At 41.9% G+C, this 27,806-nt stretch overlaps 1 protein-coding gene, 1 long non-coding RNA gene and 1 pseudogene across 2 annotated transcripts; 2 read left to right on the top strand and 1 right to left on the bottom strand.

The window, feature by feature from the left end:
- Positions 1-6,309, bottom strand: part of LOC147451801 (uncharacterized) — a 24,883-nt pseudogene extending 18,574 nt beyond the window's left edge.
- A 608-nt stretch (positions 6,310-6,917) lies between these two features.
- Positions 6,918-7,882, top strand: LOC147451802 (uncharacterized). The gene is made up of 2 exons (XR_015188984.1): positions 6,918-7,576; positions 7,747-7,882. It is a non-coding gene; the product is annotated as an uncharacterized LOC147451802 (long non-coding RNA).
- On the top strand, positions 7,272-8,428 carry LOC147451803 (uncharacterized). The gene is made up of 3 exons (XM_086519176.1): positions 7,272-7,289; positions 7,355-7,576; positions 7,763-8,428. The coding sequence occupies exons 1-3, from the start codon at positions 7,272-7,274 to the stop codon at positions 8,426-8,428; spliced, it is 906 nt and encodes a 301-aa protein (XP_086375302.1).
- Positions 8,429-27,806: the final 19,378 nt, after the last annotated feature.

Here is a 27,806-nt window from a genome sequence, read left to right on the forward strand (position 1 = left end):
GTGGAGGCCTTCTTGTTGCTTGAAATTTTTAAGCTGCATTATGTATAGTATAGATAGAAGATTTCTAGCCTGCTCAAGACCTTAGGATGAAGGTAGTTCAAATTTCTTTGGAAGACCAGTGTCCCCTAAGGGTCTCAAAAGTCTTGTGAATAGAAAGCTAAAACTTATGAATAGAAAGTTATTGTCCAAAACTGCATTTACCTTTTTTTTTGGCATGCTTGAAAAAGACTTCAAAGATCAAAAGATTAGACAATACATTCATAAGAGTTTGATCCTATGATGTGAAGATTAGTGTTCGAGAAAGGTGTGCTTGAGCTTAGCTTTGATCTAATTGAAAATCAAGATTAGCCAATTGCAAAGGGCGGTAAAGGGAAAAAAACCCAATAAATAAACTAGAAAATACTTCAAACATCTTGCAAATTTGAAACTTTCTACTAGTATTTTGAGTTTGCATCTCTATAAGCAAGAAACTCATCGCTTATGCAAAAAGATTTTCCCGAATACTATGTGAGGTAATGATAAACGGTCCTCTCTTTTTAAGGATTTAAATAAAATTTACTTTACTAAATTATTGTATTATTTTCTATGCTTATTAAATCTATCTTTTATCATAATACAAAAGCATTAAATAATCTTTTAAAAAAAAATATGTCTTTTTATTTTATTTTGTTTCGAAATGATCAGGTGCAATGTGCACCATTTATCTTATTATTTAAGTGGGGCCCTTCATAATATATAAGCCATTTGTAAGTAAGGAGTACCGACTAGAAAAAAATAAAAAATGGCCCATTAGTGGAGATGACAAGAAGATGCCCGAGGAGATTTAGAAGTAGAGGATTGAGAAGGGGGAGGTAGGACACATGGAGACCATGCCTCCCAATAAAGGACCTCTCTCTCTCTCTCTCTCTCTCTCTCTCTCTCATCCTTCCTTGACATAGGCATAGTGGAGATGACGTGGAGAGACGGCTCTGTAGGTAAAAATCCATGAATGGCGGGGAAAGCTTAGGTGCAAGCTCACAGGAAAGATAAATTTGCAGGCTCGCAAGGACGCGTCACAAGGTAGGAAAGGGCAACACACAAATGAGAGAAGATTTTGGTGACATGAGTAGGAAATGAGGGCTAAGCGATAAGGGTAGATGGAATTTTGAAGGCATCTTTCAATTGATGTATTTTATTTTAAGCAAACTAATAAAACTAATAAGAGTCACTTTTATAAATTTCATATGATTGTAGCACTTATTTGAACTTTGCTATGTTTACGTGTACATTACTCTTTACTACTTTGCTTAGATTTCGTTAAAAAACATGCATTATTAGTGTAGAGCTTTCATCGAAGGGTTCAACCATACTCCTATGGCCTTGCACGAGTCTTGGTTTAAATTAACATTCAACATTTAGAAAATGAGACGACAAGTTATTGACCTTAACCCATTGTTTTCCACACACCAACTTGGTTTAAAAGAAAATAATGCCTTTAAGCTTTATATAGAAGAGTGGACTAGGGTTTGCGATGGTGATGTGGACCTGCCTCTTAGGAGGACTTGCTCAACTTGCGAGCACTATAAAGGGTGTGGGTGATCGAAGGCAGGGGCTGCTTCAGAGACTTGGTTCTCATGAGTTGTGGTGCAGAGTGTGGTGGATGGTTGGATTGTGGCGCAAGGATGGAGGGGCCTCCAATTGTGCCCCCTAGTTTAGTGATGTCTTTCGTTATGTCCCCAAAATTTTTCAGCACCGTGAGAGTCCTTCCTCCCACCTCCTTTATGGGAGGGAAATGAAGACCAATGTTTATGGGTGCTCTCTGACATGCTTGGCAAGGTATGGAAGACCTGGCTCGACATGGTAGCAACAACGAGATTGTCTTCTGATGGTGTGTGGCTCCCCTTCAAAATCCTGCTTCCTAGTAGTTCATGTGCTAGTAGCCCAACTTCCTTGCTCTCGGCTTGTGGTGGTCATTGTATAGTTTTAGATGTTGGCCGTGCTGGTGAGGTGTTGCCTTACGGTGGCTTCTTCCTTTTTGATGATGGTCGTCATCGATCAGTGATGGAGACTTACGGGCTCTGCCAATCTTGCAAACTTATGCTTTGAATTGTGTGTTCTTCCTTGTGGAGATAGGGCATGTGGCAAGTGTTTTCTCTCCTGTGGGCAGTTGAGGTGGTTCGCCCCTGTTTCCTTTTGGTCTATGTAGTACTTAATGTAAATGATTGTGATGTGGTTGGTAAACACGATGAGGTGGCGTCCCTATTTGCTTGTCTTATGCCGATGGTTGGATGCCTTGGCTCCGGTTGTAAGCATGGCTCTTTCATTTAAATTTTTTAGATTGGTTAGTACAATGCTACTCACTATGAAGGGGACTGATTCAATTGGAATAGTGTGGTTTGTTGGTCGTCGTCGCCTATTGTGGAAGCCTCTACAATGGTTGGATACTGAAGTCCTTGGAGGTGTGCAGGCATTGGGCTCACTAGTGGCTTGGCTTGAATGAGTCCCTTCAGCTTTGTTCAAGCATATTTTGAGATGGTTCGTGTGGAGACATTTAAGGAATGTTGGTAGAGTCCTTACTTGGTGGCAGCTCTATGTGGATGATCTAAGGTCTTCATAATGGTGTGAAGCTTTTGCGGAATTATTATGTTGTGGGTGTGGATGATAGATGCTTAGGGAGCCATGCATCTACTAACATAATATGGCGGAAGCAGGAGCCCTTTACACGTGTCGCAATCTGCGACCTGAAGGCTAAAGTCCAAAACTTTAAAAAAAGCCCCTTTGCATGCGAAAGAGGGAGAGAGGGGGAGAGAGAGAGACGGCCGAAGGCCATACTTGTGTATCCTATGGCTGGGGCTGCATGCATGGTGACATCCATGCAAGTGTGCTTTTTTGTGACTTTGTACGCTATGTAGATGGGGAGATCTCCCATCCGAATCTTATGTTTTAGACAGTCTATGATGTAGGATCCTATGACACGGTCTGAGCATAGGACAAAAATGTAATTTATGGTGGATTTTTTAATATAAATATAAGTCACAAATGTGAGCATTGCCAAAAAAAAAAAAATTCGTTTTTTTAAAATTGTACTTTCGAGTCCACAATTAGCTCACCTTTGTCCTTTTATGGCCCACTTCAAGGTCACATGTTAAAAATCTTAGAGCTAGTTCACGTGAGCCCTTGGTTTGTAGCTAGTTGGCAACAAGTTACAATTTTTTTTCGTCTACGTGGAAAGTTTTCCAAAAATTTTTGGCAACTAGTTGGCAATTGGTTACATTTCTACTCCAAGGTAAGTAGGATAAGTTTTGCCCACTTTGAAAGATAAAGCCAATTTTCTATTTACTTTTTTAGAAAAGGTTAGCTTTTTAAAGCAAACACTCATGACTTACACCTCCTCTCATGCGGTTGCCTCTTGCGAACATTTTGGCAATCACACACCCATGTGAGCTAGCTCTTAGAGATGCGCTCTCTTTAAAGTGGTGTGATTGCCAACATTTTCAACCCATGTGAGCTAGCTCTTAGAGATGCGCTCGCTTTAAAGTGGTATGAGTTGTCTAATATCTACTGGGTTATACTGGGTCGTTTGTACACCCAATTAATTAATTAAGCTGTAAGATTCCACATCTTTTTACAATCTCAAAGCTAAAAGTGGCTGTCGACCCCGTTCTCACGCAACGCCTGTTCCAGCTCCTGCTCGTACACATAGCCCGCCATCTCTTTCCCTTGATCATCTAGGCTGCCCACACCTGCAGGATAGTACTTGTAGTAGCTATTGCTAGAGAGTGGAGTACCTACAGATCGCGATGGAAATAAACCTCAAATGAGACCTGAGCTAGGCCATAGCTGTCAAACGCTCCATCACGATGGCGAACTCATGAGCATCGTCTGAGCAGCCTGATCATTGGCGCCAGAGAGAGAGAGAGAGAGAGAGAGAGAGAGAGAGAGAGAGAGAGCTCCCTGTGTTTGCCTCTACCTCCTCGTCCGCTGGACTGCGTCTGTCTCGTCCTCTTGCACCTGTAGCTCGTGGCCATCGCTGGCTCGTGGCGCCTCTAGCACCTGCAGCTCGTGGCCATCGCTGGCTCCTGCCGCCTCATGCGTCCGCTGCCGCCTCTGCGTCCCTGCGGGCCTGCACTAACAAGAATGAAAAATTTTTTACCCGTCGCCGTCCCACATGGCATCCTGTCCCTCTCTCCTCTCTCTCTCTTCCACTTTCCATGCCCGCCTTTTCGCCATGATCTTCGTGCTTGCCTTCATTTTTCACAAGGCATCTGCCAAGATACCCCTTAATGTGACCTGCTTGCAAAATCGGGCCAACATAGTGTCTTTTTATGGCCCACTTGAAGGTCAGACAATCAGACTCACATGTTAAAGGGGGCAAGCCTTATTAGAGGATGAGACGACATGGAATACCTTCGTCTTTATATGGTCCATTTTAAGGACACACACTCTCATTGACGTGTTGTTTTCATGATACCCCACATGTTCTTTTTGTGGCCCACTTTACGGACACACTCTTTGAAGTGTTGTTTTTGTGATACCCCCAGGCCCAGGGCCCACATGGAGATGGAATGAAGTATTGATTGGATGCGTGAGGCTTCGCGTACACGTGCCAAGAACATAGTGACAAGTGTTCGATAAATTTCTATTTTCCAAACATACATAAATTCCTTTAAGGAAATCCTAAACAAGAGATATTGCACTATTTTTCGGCATTTTTACACTATTTCTTGCCAAATGTTCTCATATTTTTTTTTTTCCCCTATTGTCTCAAGTAGCCATGTTCGATCTTGAACTGGCTCAAAGGCACACTTTTCCCAAACACTGGTGCCAAGGGATAGGGTGCGCACATGCACCAGCCACAACATCTCGGCCGATGCAAATTCCATGCTACTCCGTCACTTTTTTGGACTGTAGGCAGATCGCTTCTTGAACGTTTCTCTACCGCTTTCGTCAGAAAGTGCGTGCCCTCCCCTAGCCGTTTGCAACGGTAGCAAAGCGGTGGCTGCCTAAAGATGATAGATGACGCCCGCAACATGCGTCCAAACTCTGCAACATGGTCTGCGCCACGTCATCTAACTCACCGCATGCTGCTTAGCTTCCATGTGCGCACAATAGCGACCAATGGCAGGCCGGTGTTGCTGCTGCCGCCATGGCATGTGCGCAAAGTGGGTGATATCGGCCGATGGTTGATTCGGGCTACTGAGACTGGGCGGGACCCTGCATGTGCGCAAGCTAAGAGTGGTTAAAAAGCTGTTTAGCAACTACAGGTAGTGGAGGGGGGAGCGGGTAATCCAAACGAGTTACCCTCCTTTTTGCGTTACCCCCCTCTATGGCTTGTTTTGACAAGCAAAAAAACCAAGCCATCGCTTCCATCAATGCCTCCTTAAGGAAACATTAATCTATAATATATATAATGGGGAGAGGGATTCCCAACCCCCCCCCCCCCCCTAAACCCCCCCTCATGACTATATGACGCGGGCATGGGAGCATGGGATCTATGGTGAAAGCATCGAGCGTTGTAGATCTTGTCGGCATCACAAAAAATAATCTCGGGTATAAAAAATAATATCCGAGATTACTTTTGGTCACGTTTGATATAAGAGTAATCTCGGGCCTATACCATCACAATAAACACGCGGGTGCTCGTGAATAGGACATGGGAGTTGCAAAGGTGAGATCAAGGGTTCGAGGGTCGACCGCGAAGTAATCTCGGGTGCTCGAGATTACTTTGTTGCGCCCGAGATTACTTTGCCACAATCTACGGCTCTCGTTCAAGGGCCCCCTCCCTCCGAGACACATGTCAAATGCTAATGAGTCCAACCAATGTGCATTGTGTGAAACGGCAACACATGAACAAGCAAATGAGACGAGACAACGCATGAATTTTGAGAGAGAGAGAGAGAGAGAGAGAGAGAGAGAGAGAGAGAGAGAGAGAGAGAGAGAGAGAGAGAGAGGATGCCTATGGAACGAAGCTGTGCAAGTTGCAAGCTTGGTTGGCTAGAAACATCTCCTTTTCCCTCTCCTACCATGCATGCGATCACTTCCCTCCTATATGTGCCTTTCACTTGTTGCCCACATCGTCGATGCTAATGTGTGCTTTCTATGCAGCTGCTCACCAAGAGAGAGGCTGTCGAAGGTGGCCGGCCACAAACGTCCGTGGAAAAACTCCACAACAAGCTCTCGTCCAATAGAAAAGTGTCTCCTCACCAAATATTTGACGAAGTGCTTCACACACAAGAGGGATGACAGCAAGCTGACAACTGATTCAATGCCCAAACTAAGCAATTCTCGGGCGGCATCCCCCTCCCCCCCAAGCTCTGAGCGTGCGGACATCTCCACATGCATCAAATCAGCAAGGAAAAGTGTTTTTTTGAAAAATGTCCATGCAGCGTGGGGCTACGAATATTGAGTTTAAGAGGCTGGACACAAAATTTGGGCATCGTAAACGTCCATGGACATTTGTGAATGCACCCTAAGGGTGGGTTCAAACTGCGCACAAGAGCGCACGACGACAACCTTTCCTTTTGCATACTCGATTCACACTATCCATTTAAAAGATGTATTTTAAAATTGTGAGGAAGGTGTACATCAAATTGGTTGTGTCCTCGTGGCTACGCCGTTTGACTTCTTGCGTGAGGTGTCAACGGTACAAAGCTTCCCCACGTTTGGCATTTATGGACACCATTCTGTTCCGGAGGTATGAGGCCGCCCGTTGATGGGTAGGTCCAGACACGCGACGTTTTTGAGTAGATCATGCCACAAAGGACACACGAACCTGCAAGGCATTTTTTGGGCGGCAGTCTGAACGCCCTCTAAGCCTGAGTCTAAGGGACCCCGACATGGAGGGGTAATTAGGATACATCATGCTATAAACAGAGCGGTAGTATGTCCATTTTTAACTGCGGCCCTGGCATTAAAACGGGCGGCCAACTTCCTTCTTTTGCGTGTTCAGTCCGCCTCCACCTGCACCTTCCCCTCTCTCTCTCTCCCTCTCTCCCCACATGGCGAGCACAGTAACAGTTTTTAGCAACGGGTATGTGTACCCGGAGGAGAAGGTGAACGGCTATGGCAGCATCTCTTCGTCCGGGCTATGGGGGTGGCTGGACACGCAGGGCTTCACGCGTGTCTTCTTCTGCCCCAAGGCCACCGGTGAGCTGACGGTGGCAGTGAGGGCAAAGGCGCCCAGCAATAGCAACACGCCACGCTGCAGCTGCTGCTCAATGGCGCTGGTGAGGCGCTTGACGTGCAGGTACCCGTCTCTTCCACCGTCGCAACCCTGAAGGCAGGCACCTTTCATGTGGCCGACGTGGCGGGTGAGTATCATTTCATAGAGATAAGGGCAGTCACCAAGAACGGAACCTACTTACCTGATGTGGAGGCATTGGTGCTGTCGGGGCCTGCTGCTGCGCCGGGCTTGAAGTTCAATGAGAGCCAGTACCGCGGCGCTCCGTCCACCCACCTCACTTACAAGGCCGATGCCAATGTCGCTGCGACTGATGCTGCCTGGTTCTATAATGAGATCTCTGTTCCTCTGGGCTCAGATCCCTTGAACGCTTATTTCATGAGCAATGGCTTTGATGGGGGCTACTTTGGCATCCAGGTATAATATATCGCATCTTTTTTTCTTTTTTCTTTTTAATTGTAACTTGAGAATGAACATAACAACGGCCCCTTGAAACCATCAATGGCAAATTGCAAATTTGGTGTTTGAATGTGTCTTTGAGTCTTCAGCTTGTTATAGAAGTTCTTAATCATGAGTGTACGTTATAGGTGAACTCTGCCACAGAAAAGAAGGGTGCTATTCTCGATCTGGAGCAACTACAACACTGATGATCCTACCGAAATTCCCGCCGACTATGCTGTAACTCTTGTAAAGAAGGGAAGTGATGTGCATAGTGGGTCTTTTGGGAATGAAGGCTTTGGTGGGCAGAGCTACTGGAAATTCACATGGAAGGCTGAGACCACCTATAGACTCCTTGTGCATGCACTTGCTTCTGGTGACCATACTATCTACACTGGTTATTTCTATACGCCAGAATCAGGCACTTGGAAGCTGATTGCGCAATGGGACAAGGCCAAGACCGGGGGCGCCTTGCTAACGGGACTCTATTCATTTGTGGAGAATTTTGGTGCGAATGGAAATGACTACTTTGAGGCACGCTACAGCAACCAATGGGTTTGCACGGTGGGTGGTTCTTGGGTGGAATTGCCGCTTGCCTCCTTCTCCACCACTGCAAGTCCCGCTCAGCATCAACGCTATGATTACGGTGCGGGCGTGCATGGTAATCGCATGTATATGTATAGTGGTGGGTTCAGAGACCTTGAGAACATTCAAAGCGGTGACATTGTGAGACGGGCTTCTGGAGGAATACCACCCGCGCTTTACCTGACAACTGATACAATTGCAACCAGCAACATGCCAAGAACGCAAATTCCTCCTCTACAAGAATAAATATACCTTGCCAAGTACAATATTGTTGCCCCGATGCAGTACTACTCATGAAGGAGATTGGTTGCTGTTATTAATTTGTTTCAAATTGGCAAATTCTCCTCTAGTATTGTGGATTGCTTAAATGGGGAGTAGGACGCCATGTAGTGAATGATCTTCACTTGCACTATGAATGCCTCGTGGACGTAGCAAGGTTGTCCTGTGTTGGCACATAAGCCAAGTTGATCTCTCCGGCCGAGAGCCTCTCCTTGACATAGTGGTAGCGCATAGGCATAGTGCATGCTAGGGTGTAAACTCATGGTCAGATTTAGTGGGACACATTAATTGCTATGGGTCTTCACGCCTTGGCACTAAGTGACACCTGTATTTAATGCGGGGAGGGGTAATGTTATCAACGGTCGGGGTTGTGGGGGTGGGATCTCGAGGCGTACTAAACCTTGCCAGTGGGAAAAACGAGACGCGTCGCCAAAAAAACGAGGCGTATTAAACATGGCCAACGGAAAAAATGAGGCACAACAGGGCGATTTGAACCCAAAACTTGGTTGTCTGAGTTTAGGGTCACATAGGCTAACCACCTCACCCGCGCATGCATTGTGTACCTATAGCCGTTTTTACAACCTTATATTATAAGTTGAAATGCATTATCTAGGCTGTCCAGGTTTAGTGCATGTCCAAGTTTATTTTTTTATTTGATTTTGCGGCTGCGATCTTCTCTGCTTTTCGCGCGTGAGCAGAAAGCCTTTGATCCCATTGCCTCTCCCTCTTAAATATGGGTGTTACTTAGTGTTGAGGGTCTTCACAAGTACACCATAAGTGAGCAATACTCTTAACTCTTAATTTATCAAGGGCCTTTATTAAAAGAGGTTATAACACTCGAGCCAAAATTGTGCTCCTCACATGCCATCTAGACTCTCTCATGTGCACGACCCCTACCTGCATGAGCGAGAGAGACATAAATATTAAATATGTCCCAACTCGTCTAGCTTAACCTTATTGTCGTGCACCAAACAATAAAAAAGAAACAAGAAGGTTATGAACATGCAAGAAGCATTGCACAAAGTAGAAAATAAACTGCATGACTAATCTGGATGATTAACTTTTCTTGCCTCTCTTCCAGTTGGTCATGCCACCTCATCACTTCCGTGACATTTCTCCCTCTTGAAAGAATTGTAATCGTCCTTTATTACACTTACAAAACAGTCAAATGACAAAAAAATTCTTCAGTAGACATTGAATCTATGTACTCATGCACCAGACTCTACCAATCCAACACTTCTACAAAGACATCAGTCATTGATCAATCACATTTTTGTCGAGGGTCTCAGATACAAATCTTGATCATTGTAACCATTTAGCAATCACATCCTTCTGTAGCCTTGCATTGGCTGAAAAGATTTCTCCACTTCTATTCTACTCGTGCATGCAGCTTAGATCTCTCTTTTGCAATAGTTGTCTCCCCTCTCTTCATTGGTCACTTGATTGTGACTTTCTCTTTGTAGGTGGTTTTGTTTTTGCTTTGGGAGTTGTCATGGCCTTTGAAGAAGCTTCCCAAAAAGGTAGAACTTCTTGAACTCTTTTGGGTTCCTTTGTACACATTTCTTCTCTAAGGATTTTGAAGTTTATCTTCATAGACTATGTGCTAAACTTTTTGTTATCTTGCTAATTAGTTACACATATCCAAAGCCAGCCTAAGATGGTAACTTTGGATTTATCACCCAAGTTAGCCAAACACAAAACGTACAATACATTGATTGGCCATGAAATCTGACTTTCAAAATAATAGATCCTAAGCATTGGGATCTTTTGAGAAGAAAATTTAGGAAATCAACGTCTTATGGGAGTTAAATTAGGCTTTTCCAATTCTTTGCAAACTTTGTACGACATTGTATTATGATTGGTATTGGGATTTAGATGTGCAAAATCAAACACAATTTTCCGTTTAGACAAGAATGGCATCCAAATGTAGAATGGTTCCACATGTGGACTTGTCATGTGACACATTCAACCCTATAGCATGACCAGGGTTCAATTCAATCAAGTCAATTTAGAATAGGAAGTGATCTGGCACTTTTGTGAGTGTTCGCAGACTGTGCATGTCCAGACACTTAGATTAAATGCATATCCTCTGGTTGCACACAGCATGAACATTAGATTTTCATCAAAACCTATCAGGAGCATTTTTACAGTGCAAAGACCTATTTTTCTTATTCTTGATATTTTTCACTTATTATTAAGTGACTTTTGTTGGGAACTGGGTAGGGCAATTTGACTAAGTTTGTATATAAGAAAACCTAGCGCTAGCATTTCTGGCAAAAGAGGCAGCAAGAGCACTTGCTCAACATGCAACTTCTCAGCAAGACAAACCCTCGCAACTGACCTAGTGTTTTCAGCCCAATTTGAGAAGCTAGCGTTTTTGCAAGACAGATCAGCCTTGGCATTTTGTACAGCAGATCAGCCCCGGCGACCCCAGTAGACAGTAGATTCCCAACGTTAGCAGATTTTCATCGCAGGAAGCAGAATTCAGCCTAGAGTTTTTGGATTGCAGTTCAGCCCTTAGCGTTTTGCAGTTCCATCGTGACAATATCAACAAGTAGACCAGCATTTTTAGTTTTTAGTTTTCAGCAATCAGTTTCCGCCAGTAGAACCCGCGAACCTCGTAGATCTCACCTTCTCGCAATAGATCCTCGTTGCAAGGTCAGATCCAGCGTAGTTTACAGTTTCAGTCCGAAAAACACAGATTTCAACATCTGCGTTTCAACGCATCATCATCGCATCGTCGTCATCGACATCATCACCGACATAGAGTCAAAATTTAGCAGATAAATATTTGTAGATTTTAGCCTTAGTATTTTCAGATTTCAGTCGTCTTGTCGTTGTTCTCATCGTCGTCGACATCGTCGGTAAGTCCAAGCATTCTAGAGATTTGTGCAATCAATAGTAGACCGCTCTCGCCATAGAGAGAGGGGCTTCGGAGGAGGGTTTGACAACATTCTGGTGTCGTATTCTTCTCTCTCTATCTCTCAGTCTCAGCACCTTCATTCATAGTGTTTATCCACTTTGTTTGTGATCACTTGCACTCTCCCATTAAAGGAACGAAAGGCTCTCCCTTTCGTAAGTAAAAGGAACATTGAGCATAATTCGGAGCACTCATCTTAAGCAAAGTTCAACATTCACTTTCGTTGCACCTTACATTGGTATCAGAGCTTTGACAGTGTTCTGTATCACTCAAGGAAAGAACCACAGAATTTGTTTTGCTTGTTACGGTTGCACGTAACCCAAGTCCTCTTGGGCGTGTCCATTCCTAATCTTGTTTTTGAAGAGTGACAAGAAACCCAAGAAAGAAGGGCTTGTCCAACCTCCCCTTGTGCCTCTTTTCACTCATTGAGAGCGGACCGTGCACTTAGCGGCCGGCCAATCGACGTGAGGTGGGAAAAAACAATGAATTGCAATTCAGCCCTTAGCGTTTTGCAGTTCCATCGCCAGTGAGAGACTTTATTAGTTGCTTGAAGCATTTTAATTATCGTTGTAATCCAAATGATCATTTTAACAATAACCACCAACTGCTCGATAGATTCATTTAGGGGACTATGACATGAGGATATCTATAATGGCCTAGTCATTAGAGGTATCACTACTTGGGAAGCAGTCATCACCAATGCAATCCAATTGGAAGACAACCTAATGATTGAAGGAGAAAGAGTGTCTATCGAGCCAAAAGCTACCAGCTCACAAGCAATTGGGCATGAGTTGGTGACCCTAAAGCCAATCGTGTGAAAGAGCCAAAAATATTTGAAATGACTTTGGCTGATCTCACCAAGGATATCCAAGAAATCCTTAGGGGTAATCGTACTCCCCAAAATAATCATATGTATCCAAGAAGGGGGCAACAATGGTGCTCTGTTTTCTTGAGACCACATAGCACCAGTGAATGCCCTACCTTTAGAGTAAAGTTAAATGGGACTTTCAATGTGTGTGGTAGGTATGAACATCAAGCTAAGGATTTCCTAGTGCTTAAATGCATAATGGAAAATAGACCACCCTTAGCCTGGACAGACTCACCTCCAGTTCCTGCATTAAAGCCTACCTTGCCTATTGAGAAACCCTCACAACATATGGTCCTTAGAACACAAAATGTTGTCCAAACCATGCCATTATCCCCTCCAATGCTAGGGCTGTATCCTCCAGATCCGAGAGTTACCCCTATGAACCAAGTAGGTTATGAAACATCTAGTACTTATTTGTGCTGCGAAGATGACATAGACTCGGGTATCACCTACGGAGTAGATACTCTTGAGGAGTGTCCCCAATACTTCATGGGGGACCATTGGGGACAAGTCAAGCCTGTATATCAAGCTAATGCTCTTGCAACAAGAGGCCAAAACATCAACATCATTGCCAGGAGAACGCCTCTTCAATGCTACAAATGTGGTGGACCACAACTGAGTGCCCTATTCAAATGCAAAGGAATGTTTCACTAGTGCAAACAAGTCAAGGGAGCACATCGGCAATGCCAATACTCACCTGTAATCGTTGTGACATAGATCATTTGATTGCCCAATGCCCTAATAATCCAAATGCACCAAAGATTACACCATTGAACTTGATAAAGATTAGCAATGGGGCACCACAAACTACACATATAGTACCAGTGAGGCTTTCCAATCAACGAGCAAAGAAAATTGAGAGAAGCCTATTTTTGAGCCAATTTCCAAGGTATATTGAAGAAAATAATCATGGAATGCTAGATTTGACCAACACCTTAGCACAAAAGGGTCATACATCTAAAATTAACACAAAGCAACGGAGGCTTCAAAATCTCAAATCTCCTTACATGTTGAGGCCTTAACAAAATCCCAAGTCATAGAAGTACATATAAAGCAGTTGATTATGGATGCGTAAAAAACACCAAAAAAGGTTAGAACTAACAAACATCAAGAAAATCTATGTGACCACTCGGGTACGTACGAAGTCTATCACTATATTCTTGTTAATGAGAATGTTTAATCTCCACTGTAAAATCACATATAGCCAAAGTTAGAAGCTCTCGAATATAAGGATCATAAACATGGGCTGACATAGTCGGCCATCCTTCTACTCGATGTACATGATCAAAATGCACCCACATATCTTGCATGTTTCCTCTAGGATGCATACAGTTAACCAAGCCCACCCCACTTTCAGAGCCCATTGTAGAGATCTTGAAAACATCTTTTCCAATACCCATTGACCAACAAAAAGAACACTTTGCAGGTAGGGATATCGACTCTTACACTTGAGTTTCAATATTGACCCATAGATGCAAGATGTTTGTGATAACCTTGTGACAATATTTTTCTCTAATGGGATGCATTAGTACATGAATGCAACACAGGCACTAATGCATTCTAGCATTTGATGACAATGGACACAAACCACTTTGCCAAACTCTAGACCAATCAATCCTTTCTAAGGGGCTCATGCCAATTGACCCCTTCATTGAGTTTCATTGGGAAGCTTTGTCCTCAGGATATCGCTACAATCTACATTAACACATCACAAGTGGTTGCAACACCTATTGAAGCATGCCACACATGTAAATAATTCACTACTACAAGTCACAATTTATGTTTAAGAATGCCCATCAAATCTTTGTTCCATACCATTAATGCTTGAGTTATCAAATTGTGATAGCATCTCAAAAGTAATGCTCCCCCATCTCTCAATGCTTCTCTCCCATCTCACTTCATCTCTCATCGAGTCTCTTCATCTTGCTTAGCTTAAATATTTCCTAGTTGTTGACCTTAGAGTGCCTTCCCATAGTCCTATGAAAAGCCCCATCCATAACTAGAAGGTTCACTCAGAAATAAAGGGCAACCTAGTTGAATGGACGTATTCAGATACATGAGCCTCTAGGTAGCTAGCCATGCAGCGGAGTTTGTTCCTAGCAAAGCTGAACTCAAGTCCATGCCATCAAAAAACATGGCCTCTCTGTTGAGGCGGTACTATAGGGGTGGTCACATGCATGACAGGTTGGTAGATATCATAAACTTCTTCTATGCATCTTGTCGTGCGTCAACAATCTCCCTTGCATTGTTTGGATCTGGGCTAGAGGAGAGTGCAAGCTCCTCATGGGGCACAAGCCATCATTGGGTTGTGAGTTCCTAAGATTGGATAATCTCGTGTTGTTGCTCCCAACTACTTTCCTCCTTCGATCATGTTGGACGTTGACTATTTCTCTTACTTCTTCTTCGCTACATCTTCTTGGGCATCCACAATCTACCTCACATCGTTCGAGAGTGTAGGCCAATGCTCGAGCGTGCAAAATCCTCCGAGTGTCGGCTATAGCTGGAGCTGGAGCATGCAAACACGGGGCACACATCATCATTGGGTTGTGAATTCCTGAGATTGAACAATCTCATGCTTGGTGCCAACGACCGCTTTCTTCCCGTGCATAAGGCCGATCTTGATTGGGATGTTGTCACTTGACATCTTACTATAGAGTATAGTATGTGTGGGATGCATGCAGGCCAACCAAACCATGGAGACAAAAGAGAGTAAGAGCCCGCCTGCTCTTTTAGTTATACAGTTTATTATATACAGCTCAGGTCGACAGCCCCTTCTTTGCTCTACGAAGCTCGCTCAACCATCCCATTGTGTTGTTGACCCGCATCCAAGTATATTAGGTGTGTACAATTACAACGCTACTCTCTGGCATTTTGTTGTCCCTTTCCAACCCTTTAAAACATGTTGAAACCATTCTGTGCCGGTGCGGACCAATTCCAACATGTTGCATATGGGTCCTCAATCTAGATAACATGGCACCAAAAGCGCATGCTCCCAAAACCTTCACACAAAGCTCGAGTTATGCTACTTCTGAAATTTCCATGGAGGGGCTAAAACGGCATAGGGGGGAGAGAGAGAGAGAGAGAGAGAGAGAGAGAGAGAGAGAGAAGAATTTTTTTTAATAAAAAAAAGGCCTTAGCAACCTTCATGAAACTAGTCCGCGCCTTTAAAAAAATATAAAAAATAGGCTTTAGCAACATTCGTGAAACCAGTGCATGCCAGCGCGGACTAGTTCCAACATAGAGCAGCACTATCGCTGTCATCGACGAGTTCGAGCACTGTGCTACTCTATTTATTTATTTATTTTACATAAATTTGACAAACTGTTAAAACTTCCTCACATTTATATTTTTAAAAATGTCTCCATGGCATGTTGGAGAAGCCAAACAGCTGCCAGAAAGGGTCGCGAACCCTTTTAGCATCTATCCGGATTCTCCAACATGCCCGAGAGCCTTTTTTCTAAATGTAATTATGATGAATATGATTTTTTAAAAATGTTCTCATCAACAGTGGTATCTAGACTTGTATTTTGATCCATCTACATGTAGCATTGGTAGTTCATGCATCCATGTAGGAAATGTACTAGGCTCTCTCTCTCTCTCTCTCTCTCTCTCTCTCTCTCTCTCTCTCTGTGCAATCCTTGGGTGTGTGTGTGGCCTAGCAGCCCTAGACAGCTCTTTTGGCAAGACATGCAACTCTCTTCATCTAGATGCAACGACCTCCACATATAACCATCAAGGCCTATATGAGACAAAGATTGAGGGTCCTATGGTCTTACTGAACGATGAGCACATTGAGGGTCTTGAATGGGGGAAGAGATGATATTGAGGGCGTTGGAGACTTGATGACATAATATGGTTGTGACCAGAGAGATAACAATAGCAGGGAATTGGCCATTCAACCTTCTTTGCAGGCACAAAGGAGCCGCAACCTTCAATAGAAATCAATATTAGACTGAAGGACTTGGTGACATAATTAGATCCTTAGATCCTCCTTGTAGGAGGGGCTATGAGCACTTGTGAATGTGGCCCAGAAACAGACAAGAAGGGCGTTTGAAGTAAGGCATAGGGGCGAAGGGGTCTAGTGTGTGTGTGTGTGTGGGGGGGGGGGGGGGGGGGGGGGGGGATATATTCGATACTGATAATTTGTTGAGCTAGCCCTACAGAATCTCCCATTTTGTCAGGATGTTTGGCCACTGACTGTGTCTCGAGGGGCTGGGAAAGAAATTTATCAGTTTTGTTCATTTATTGTTTGGGAATCCTTTAGCTAAAAGTTCAGTTAATGCCTCTTTGGTTGATGCTATTCCTCTGTGTAAATCAATTAGACAGGGTTGTCCTTTGTCTCCTCTACTCTATGGCCATATATGCAGATGCTCTAGGTTGGTTCGTAAAAGACTTGATGGCCAAAGGGAAGCTAAAAGGGATATAGATTGATGGGATAGAATAGCATCTATGCCTACAACAATTTGCGACAGATGACACCAATGCTTTGGTAAGTAATGAACCTTAGTCTGTTGAGAACTTTTGGGAAAGTTTGAGGATATTTTTCTTGGTCAGCGGATCAATTATAAATCACTCCAAAACTGGATTCAAAGTGTTCAAGGGCCCTTGCCCAGATTTGGTTAAATATCAGCAGGCAGTAAACCTATTGAGGATGGTCAATTTTTCAGGCTTCTTGGTATCCCCATGGGATTTAAAGTCTCCTTCAATCAAAGGTGGGAGTGGGTATTGAACAAATTCAAGAGAAAACCTTATTTGTGGCATAACCATCAAACAAGTTTGATAGCCAGAGTTTTTGTGCTAAACCATCACATGTTGTCTTCTGTTGTGTATTTTTTTAGCACGTTGGATGCCTTCTCAATATCAGTTAAACAAATTGTTTTCACTGGCAAGAAGGGATTTATGGGGACGCTCTGATTATGGTGGAAAACTACTAAAGGTATCATGGAAAATTTGTTGCAGTGGCAAAGAGAAAGGGGGTTTGGGCATTCTCAACCTGCAAGAACTTTCATGCAAGCTAGCTAGTAAATGGGTTTTAAGAGCAGTATCCTCCTTAGATTACCGGGCTTTGCTCATCAAAAGGAACACCTCCAAGTTTTACCTCAAGGAGTACAAAGATTGGAAATGACTTTCACTTGAAGATCTTCTTATTTCTAATGCTGACTTCTCCCTTAGGGGTTCTGTACTGATTTGTAGGTTTTGGAAAGCCTAGGCTAATAAGAAAGCTGGCTGGAGGCCCCCTCAAGACTGGACCCTCTGCCCTTCTGTGTGGCTGCATGATTCCATTTGGTATGGTTGGCTCTCAAAGACAAATGGGTGGCACCTATCAAGGAAATCTCACCATTATTTCAAGGATGGTCTAAGAAGCTAGAAAGATGTGTACAAGGATGGGGATTGGATCGTAGTTGAGCAGATGATGCAACAGTTTAGGATTTCCCATGGACATGCTAATTTGGTCTACAACAGAATCCTCGGAGTGAAGGATGTACTGCAATGCATTTATAGGGATCATCAGAGCATCCTTTCAAAGTCTTGTAGTGACATCTACCACTCAAAAGGTTCAACTTCACTAATGGACCCACGATTGCCGTGTAAGCTTAACAACAGATGGAAGCGCTCTTGGAGTGCCAAACAATGATCCTACAAATTTCAATGCATTTGGGCCTTTCGATTGTCCATCAAGCATAATTGTTTGTTGTGGCCTATCATCTACCAAGGCCTATGGATAGGGTTGAAAGCAAAGAAATTGGGTATTGCTGATGGGAGATGTAAAAGATACATTGCTCAAGAAGAATCCTTGTCCCACCTTCTCATCACATGTAAATATAGCTTTTGATTCAAAAATGTGATGCAACAAGCTTGTGCTGTTGATAAGTCAAAACTCTCTTGGAGGTTTATTTTAATAGGGGAATGCAGCTTTACTAATATCCCTTTGTGGATATGTTTAAGGGGTGCATATCCATGGCAAATATGGGTGGAAAGGAATAAAGCCATTTGTGGTGGTACATTCTCCTCTTCTGCGGGCTCTTTTACTGTCAATTTCAAAGCTATTATGGAGGAAATGATTAGACATGTATCCAAAGCAGATTCAGTTGATGTAAAAGTTTTACAAAAGTATTTGAGATGGCAAAAGTTGAGAGAATGTATGCTAGTACCACTTTTTTTTTCCTTCCATTTCTCTTTGTAATCTTTTCCTTGCCCCTTGGTCTCTCCTCTGTAGACCAGGATTGCTCATGTCCTTCCTCAAGGGTCCTTGTACCTTTTTTCCTTTTTCTTTAATCCAATTTAGTTGTTTTCTCAAAAGAGAAAAAAACACCAATCATATCGGTTTAGATGCCACGCCTCTTCGATGCCCAAGATTGGGTGTTTAGGCAAAGCCAAGGCAAGATCCCTGATGTGTTAGCAATGTAATTCATTATACCCCCGACGCACTAACCATGTAGATGAGCCTATAACAAAAGAAGACCTAGGAAACACCCCCAATCCAGCAAAGCCCTAGGTCATCGATCCTTTTTTCTACGGCTAAGCGATGTAGGTGATCTTGGAGCAATGCTGCCATGAGAAACATAACACATGAGTCTAATCACAATAGCTCTTCCATATGCACAAACAATCTTTTCCAAGTAGTTAGAGTGTGCAGGGTCTCCACCCTTACACATCCATCATAAACCATCAAAACCATTCTATGATCCAATCCAATACTATAAACCATGATCCAATCTCATCACATGGGTAAGCATTCCACCCAACTCAGGGTGATGCACATCCAATTTTGCAAAACCAATTTAGCACATAACATGGCTGCAAAAATGTTGGGAGCAAGGGTGGGCTTCCACCCTTGGCCATGAAATATAACCATTGACCTTGCCATGTAAAAGAGAAAATATAACGTATATAAATGTTGGGAGAAGAGGGGGAGATCGACCGCTTAAACAATTTAACACAAGCTTCCAAGCATCACTATCAACCTGTCCACCTCTTCTTCCAATTTCCAAGCACACACACTCACACCTAGACTATCACACACACACACACACACACACACACACACACACACACACACACACACACACACACACACACACACACACACACACACACACACACACGCGCACACACACACACACACACACACAGTAAACATAGAATTGACATAGACATGCTTGTAAGAGAGTGTAAGAGATGTGTAAAAGATGGAGACTAGATTAGAGAATACACAACAAAATAACCATAGCATAATAGAGTAGAGAAGAGAATCTGCAAGAGAAAGGCCTAAATCTAGCCCCAACACCTCTCTTGTGGAGTTGGTATTTAATATATTATTTTTGAGTTTAAGGTGCCAAAAATTGAGGCCCCTCTTTTTACAACCACTTCACTTTTGTAAATGAGTGAAGCTCATTAGTTCTTGCATGACCCATAAGGGGAGTTCCCACTACAACTATTGACAGAGCCATAGTGGCTTATTGAAAAGATGTTCTAAGATACTGTGCAAATATAAAATGGCCAAGAGTAATTTCCATCGCCTCTTCATCAACTCCCCGCATTCCACTCTACAAAATCATCATCAACTCAATTAGTAAAATAAATAGACAGCACATAATTAATCATTACGCCAACTATTCCAATTGCAACTAACCACTACAACAGGAGGGTGCCCAATCTCGTAACATCCCTCCCACCAGGGATAGCAACTGTCCTCAGTTTCTCAATAGAGAAATCAACTGGACCGTGAGTGATGGAAAGTGTGGAGAAGGTCGGGAAAGTTGCGAAAAAACTTTTCAGGCATCCATTTGGCATCCTCTCTAGGGTGGCCCTTGAAAGTCAAAAGGTAACAATTATAAACCATTCCAGTGCGTGTAGTGGTGGTCTCATGGTCAACTATTTTGTCAGGGATGAGTTGCTCTTCTTGGTCTACAAGTGAAGGTGGATCTTCATAAATGTGGTGTGTAGATAGGGGTCCTCGGAATGGGCGTAAAAGACTAATGTGAAAGGCATTGTGAATGTGCCAATGTGCAGGTGGTTCTAAACGGAAAGAAACATCGTTAATGACAACTGAAATTTTGAAAGGTCCATAAAAACGAGGAGCAAGCTTAACAAAGACGTTAGTATCAACACTTTTGATCCTTCGTTTTTCGATTCAAAGTAAAACATGATCATCTTCTTTGAATTGGTGTGCCTTGCGGTTCTTGTTAGCATGCTTGGTGTAAAGTTCTTGTGAGTGTTTAATGGCAGAATGCACACTTGCATAAATATCATGAAAGTCGGTAGTGAAATCATCAGCGGCAGTCACAACATTAAAAAGACGTGAAGCAGGAGTAGAAAGAGAGTGACCATATATAATTTCAAATGGAGACTTACCGGTGGCTGTGTGAGTGGTGTTGTATGAAAATTGCAAGATATATAGGTAATCATACCATTTCTTAGGTTGAGAAGAAACATAAGCCTTTAACGAGTCAATAATTATGCGGTTGGTGACTTCTGTTTGACCATTGGATTCAGGATGAAATGCATAAGTGAAGTCAAGTGTAGTGCCAAAATTTTCAAACACAGTAGTCCAAAAAGCACTACAAAATTTTGAATCTCGATCAGAAATAATCACTTTAGGCAAACCATGATGTGGAAGAACAGTCTTAAGAAACAAAAGTGCAGCTTGATGTGCTGTGAGTGTTTTCTTACAAGGAATGAAATATTCTTGTTTAGAGAAACGGTCAATAATAGTCCATATCATGTCATGTTTGTGCATTGTGAGTGGGAAACCAGTAACAAAATCCATTGAAATATGCTCCCAAGGTCTTTCAGGAATGGGGAGAGGGTGCAAAAGTCCCAATTTCTTACCTGTTAGCTGCTTTGATTTTTTGACAAATCAAACAAGTTGAAACATACTGTTTAACATCCATTCTCATAGTAGGCCAATAGAAATCACGACATAAATTTTGAAAAGTTGCTGCAAATCCTCTATGTCCAACATAAGGTGGCTTGTGCAATTCTTCAATAATTAATGTACGAAAAGGTTTAGTCACACACAATTTTTCTTTGAAATAAAGGAAGTTCTCTTGAATAGTGTATTCAAGAAATGTGTGTACAGAATTATCAAGCATGTGCAACCATGTCGTTTTGAAGTCATCATCATGTGCATAAGTGTTAGGCATAGTGTCAAATGAAGTTCTCGTAATGGTTGATAGATGATTAAGTGAGGGTCTTCTGCTCAAAGCATCAGCTACAATGTTTTCTTTACTAGGTTGGTATTGAATGTTGGGCTGAAAACTTTGAATAAAAGCGGCCCACTTAATATGTCTATCATCTATTAAGGGCTGAGAAAGTAAATATTTGATACTTTGTTGATCAGTTTTAATGATCAAGTCAGTACCCACTAGATAATGTTTTCAAATTTTCAATGCATGTACCACAGCAGTCAACTCTTTATCATAAGTACTAAACTTTGCTTCAGACGGTTTGAATTTACGACTTTCGAAAGCAATTGGATGATTATCTTGCATAAGGACTGCACCGATACCTTTTCCACTAGCATCAGTGACTACCACAAAGAAGGGTCTTTCAAAATCAGGCAATTGCAATACAGGTGCATTAGTCAAAGCATGTTTAAGTGCATTAAATGAGCTTTCTTACAAATCAGTCCATTCATAAGGCGTGTTTTTCTTCAACAAGAGAGTCAAATAATGTGATTTGTAAGCAAAATTTCCTGTAATAGCTACAAAGTCCGATAAAAGATCGTAGCTCATGCAAGTTTTTGGGTCTAGGCCATGATTGAATGGCTTCGATTTTCTTTGGATCGACATGTATTCCCATACCTCATACAATGTGTCCCAAATATTCAATTTCAGATTGAAAAAATGAACTCTTTTCACGATTCAAATACAAGCGATTTTGTGCAAGCAGATCAAATACACGTGTTAAATGTTGTTTATGCTCTTCTTCAGATTTACTGAATACGAAAATGTCATCAAAAAATACAATCCCAAAATCTTGATGGTCACTGAAAATTCGATTCATCATGTGTGTAAATGTGGCTGGTGCATTTGTCAAACCAAATGGCATGACAAGAAATTCATAGTGTCCAGTTTGTGTTCTGAAAGCAGTTTTGTAGACATCATGTTCAAACATTTTAACTTGATGGTACCCTGATTTGAGGTCAATTTTGCTATATATGTTTGCCCCTTTCAATTTGTCTAATAGATCATCCACTCTAGGAATAGGAAACCTATTCTTAATGGCGATCTTGTTTAAAGCCATGTAGTCGATACACATACGAAAGGTTCCATTTTTCTTCTTGACAAGAAGTACTGGAGCTCCGTATGGTGAACTACTAGGTCGGATTAGGCCTCGGTCAAGTAAATCAGTGATTTGAGTTTGTATTTCCCTGTGTGCGGTAGGATTTACACGATAAGGTGCTCTACAAGGAGGTTCACTACCCGGTATAATGTCAATTTTGTGGTCTTCTGGACGTGATGGTGGAATTCCAGGTGGCAGATCATGCATGAAACAATCTTTAAATTGTGAGAGAAATTCATCGTGTGTGGAGTTACGTGAAGTTTCAGTTTCAACAGAAATTTGATTTACTAATACTAGATATGTTTTCCCCTGTTTTCGAATTGCTCGTTTGGCTTGAGTGTGAGAGAGGAGTGGAAATTTTTGATGTGCCAGTGTTGCTTGGATGGAGAAATTTTTATTATTATGAGTGAGAGACATTGTACGTGTTTTATAATTAATCAACGGGTCAAATTCATGACGAAATGGCATTCCCAAAATCATATCAAGACCATGCAATGGTGCTACCAAAAATGTGCGTGCTTGTGTGAATTCACCAATGCAAATTTCAACAGTGACTTGAGTTTAACAATTAAAACGTTGATTATTTAAAAATGTTTTGATCTTGTGAGGTGATGAAGTTTCAGAGAGTGATAGTTGTTGTGCCAATCGTGTGGAAATGAAATCATGGCTACTACCATCATCTAACAAAATGGTGACACTTTCACCCTTAACAGTGCCTTGCACTTTAAACAAAGTGTGAGGAGATATAGGAGTACCTGAGGATGGGTTGTCAACGTTATCATAATCAGGATCATATCCCTCACTGTAGTTAGCTTCCATTTCATTGTCGTCGGGTGTGGCATCTTCGATGAAGTTAAGAGTAGCTCCGTTGGGGAGGTCGTTGCTGAAGGGTTTTTGACTTGAATTTCTGTTGACTCCATTGGAATGGCCATTGGATTGACCATTGCCCTTAGCATGACCATTTGGACACTTATCTGCATAGTGACCATACTGAAAGCATTTAAAACACTTCACCTTTTTGTTACCATTAGAATTTGGAGGAGAACGTTGGTTGAAAGAATTTTGGTTGCCTCGTTGCTGGGTGTTGTTGTTGTTATTGCTCGTATGAGGTTGAGCAGTTGTAGGAGGATTGTCGAATCTACGTCTTTTGAAAAAAGTACGGCTTTGGTGTTTGTTTCTGTCAAGGTTAGTAGAGAAAGGAGGTCTCTTGTTGCGGTTAGTGTTAGCAGGTTGATCAGTGTGAGAGGAATGTCCACCTTTCTTCTTTTCTGAGTTGAGAGCCAAATTAATAGCCTTTGACAGAGAATCTGGTTCGAACATATCTACCTCAGCACTAATTTGTAGTGCCAAGCCTGATATGTACTTTCGCTTCAATTTCCTACGAGACTAACATGTTCAATAGCTTGCAATTGAATTGGACAATTCCAAAAACGGTTAGTGTAACCCTGTACATCTTCATTTCTACCCTGTCGAATTAAATCCCACTGACATCGTGCTTTAGCTTCGTACTGTGTGGGCAAAAATTGGGGTAAAAACACTTTTTTAAATGCATTCCAGGTGCGTGGTCTTCTTCCATGTTGTTTGGTGGCGTTCCACCACAATGCAGCGCTGCTAGTGAGATGATTTGATGCACACTTTACCATTTCACGCTCGGGAAAGTCTTTATCATGAAAATAGTCATCTAGTTGACTAACCCATGCTAGAACCGTGCTAGCATCTTTAGTGCCATCAAAATCCTTAAAAGTGAAGGCTTTTCTGCTAATTTTTTTTTTCTTGGGTGCCGGTGCAGATTCAGTGCGTGCAGAATGCAATAATTTATCTTCAAGTTCTTGCCTTCGCATGCGTTCATATGTGAGGGACTGTTGCAAATTTTGAAGTTGTTCCGCAATCGTAGGTGTTTACGGAATGTGTGCCATGATTGCATGCTTTTTATATTTTTATATTTTTTTCTTTTTTAAAAAAAATAATTTTTTAAAATAAATAATAATGTTTAAAAGGGCTATTTGATGATATCTTACAGATGCATTATGCGAAATAAGTAAAAGAGAATAAAATAAATAACATAAATGAAATGTACTTAGCTGAGAATTTGGGGTGGCGTTTAGTCCGAAATGGCGATGCGCTAAGAAATTGTTAGAAAAGAGAGTGGTTCGATGGTGCGTTAGCGAGCCGGTTGAATTTCGTGGCGCCCGATCTCCCATATCTCAAAAGCAATGGCAATCAACAATCTCGAAAGACGGCCAAAGATTTTCTTTTTGAAGGTTGGCGGCCCAAGAATTCTTAATGAAGGGCGGAGTATGTGATTTTTACGGTTGTGTTTGTAGCGGTGCCGACCAAGGGGTGAAAGGCTTACTAATTGTGTCCAAAGCCAAAGTGTTGAGGATATTGAAAAGGTGTTTGTCTTCGTTAAAGGTTATTAAGCTTGAAGATGAAATGGATGGCTGACCTGAAATACCTCTTTGAGCTTAACTTTAAGTCTTTGAAGTTAACTTTAACTTTTAAGTTTGCATGGGATTGTGTGGAAGAACAACTCAAGCAAAAAAAATATGAGATGGCGACCTCCATAAGTTTTCCAGGCCACAAGACAAAAGCAAGAATTGATGCATAAACTAAGCCAATACTTTTGACAGTATTTTCTGCAGCTTTTGATGAGGTTGACATTTAGCTTTCCTTGTGTGCAGGAGGGTGTTCTCGCAGATTGTGGTTGAGGTCAAGGAATTTACTCAAGATGTAATTGATTTGGCGTTCAAGTGCAATAAGAGTTCTCAATGGAATTCCCAAGGGTTTCGATGCATGATAGTTGAAAACCTTCGAGCTTCAAAACCCATTAAAATCCCTTGGAGCTTCAAAGTATCCGAATTCAAGAAGTAGCCATAGTGCTAATCCCAATCGAATAGCTTCCTCGCCAATCGATTATATATATATATATATATATAATTGTCCTTCTTTCTCTTTGTTTACGCCTTCTGATGCCACTTCCCAATGACAAGCTGAATCGACGTGACTCAAATTTCCCTGCTTGCTTCGACTCTTGCTCTCTCTTTCCTTTAGCAAGCCATAATCCGCCTTCTTGTTCCCAATTTCACCTTCGCTTCCAAAGTTGTAATTAAGCTTTCCGACTTCTTTCAATTATGCGTCGGCTCACTGTCTCGTCCGTATCTTCATGTATACGCAAGCTTAGCTAGTGCTTAAATTTAACTGTTGAACATACCCGTTCTCGATCGTCTTGAAGCCGAAATTGAAAATTGATTGCAGATTAGTAGCCGATTTGCCGCCAATTAACGACCAAGCAAAAATTTCGTTTGCAAATTCGATCAATTAATCTTTGAATTGCCACGAATCCTTGAATTTGAGAATTGCAAGTCGATGAATTGCAATTTGAATTTTATCAAGTCGAGGAATTCACAAGCTTCTAAGCATCACTATCAACCTGTCCACCTCTTCCAATTTCCAAGCACACACACTCACACCTAGACTATGACACACACACACACACACATAATAAACATAGAATTAACATAGACATGCTTGTAAGAGAGTGTAAGAGATGGAGACTAGATTAGAGAGTACACATCAAAATAACCATAGCATAAGAGAGTAGAGAAGAGAATCTGCAAGAGAAAGGCCTAAATCTAGCCCCAAACTCCACGACACACCTCTCTTGTGGATCTTGTGGAGTTGGTATTTAATATATTATTTTTGAGTTTAAGGTGCCAAAAATTGAAGCCCCTCTTTTTACAACCACTTCACTTTCGTAAATGAGTGAAGCTCATTAGTTCTTGCATGACCCATAAGGGGAGTTCCCACTACAACTATTTACAGAGCCATAGTGGCTTATTGAAATGATGTTCTAAGATACTGTGCAAATATAAAATGACCAAGAGTAATTGCCGTCGCCTTTTCATCAACTCCCCACATTCCACTCTACAAAATCATCATCAACTCAATTAGTAAAATAAATAGACAGCACATCATTAACCATTATGCCAGCTATCCCAATTGCAGCTAACCACTACAACAGGAGAGTGCCCAGTCTTGTAACAATAAACCATGCTAGTGCATGTAGTGGTGGTCTCATGATCAACTATTTGGTGAGTGATGAGTTGCTCTTCTTGATCTAAAAGTGTAGGGGTTCCTCGTATATATGATGTGTAGGTAGGGGTCCTCAAAAGGGTCGTAATAAACTAATGTAAAATGCATTGTGAATGTGCCTGGGAGAAGGGAAATTAAGTATTAAAACATATTACAAGGTTAGATATCCTGTTTAAATATGGATGGGCATTACACCATAACCTAGTATATAATTCATTAAAATCCATAGAAGTGGCACATAGAGTGGCCACAAGTCTCAAAATCTGAAAAGAAAACTTCAGAAAGAATTTAGTACCTGCTAGGGCTAATAAGCCCAAAGCTACAAGATATGAAATACCATGTCAACTTGTTAAATTTTGCCTTTCCATTAAATAAGTGAATGCCATTATGGAGAAATTGGTGTAGTTCCTTATATATACATCTTTCTACGCTTGAATTAAGTTAGAAGATAAGTAGTGAATAAGTAATGATGCCATTTTACTGGCAATTCAATAACTTGGCATTTGGGATTTTCATCGATAGTGCAAATCATTATAAATTGAATACTTGTCTCAGTTTGCACCTCACAAGTACGAAGAGTGATTGCCTTTATGATCTGTCAACATTAAAATCAAAAGTGGCCTTTGTGCCTTGATTGTAGCATGAAGATTGAAAAACATATAACTATCAATGATAAACCAAATGTCATAAAAACTAATATCTAATACTCCCAAATGATTTTCTCATGTTAAACTGATCATTTAATATGGGAAAGTACTGGGAGAGTAAAAGTTAGAATATTGGTAAGGTTGTAGACCGGTCTCTGTCAGAGATCCAAAGGGGGATAGTCTGCAAAAGAGCAATGTGCTTCAATGGGGCTTAAAAAACCTAAGGCTCGGCTCCATTAAGACTTCCATAGGCTAAGGTTCCAAAAATTAAATCTTTTAACCAATGGCCAAAGCATAGAGGAATTGGATGTTCATGGGAAGACTAAAAAGTCTTCCCACATCCCTAGGAAGGAGGGGGCAAGCCCATTTTGTAGGGGATGAGAGAGAAACACACACACACACACACACACACACACTCCAAGGCTTCCCCTTTACACCAAGGGAATACTGGACACATGTCAAGCTCCTAGGCTAGTTGCCCCCAACCTCCCCTCAAATCCTATTGGATGGCCATAGAGGTGGACCAATGAG

Source organism: Adiantum capillus-veneris, chromosome 8 (genome assembly GCF_014529385.1).
Source record: "Adiantum capillus-veneris isolate H3 chromosome 8, ASM1452938v2, whole genome shotgun sequence".
Classification (NCBI taxonomy): domain Eukaryota; kingdom Viridiplantae; phylum Streptophyta; class Polypodiopsida; order Polypodiales; family Pteridaceae; genus Adiantum; species Adiantum capillus-veneris.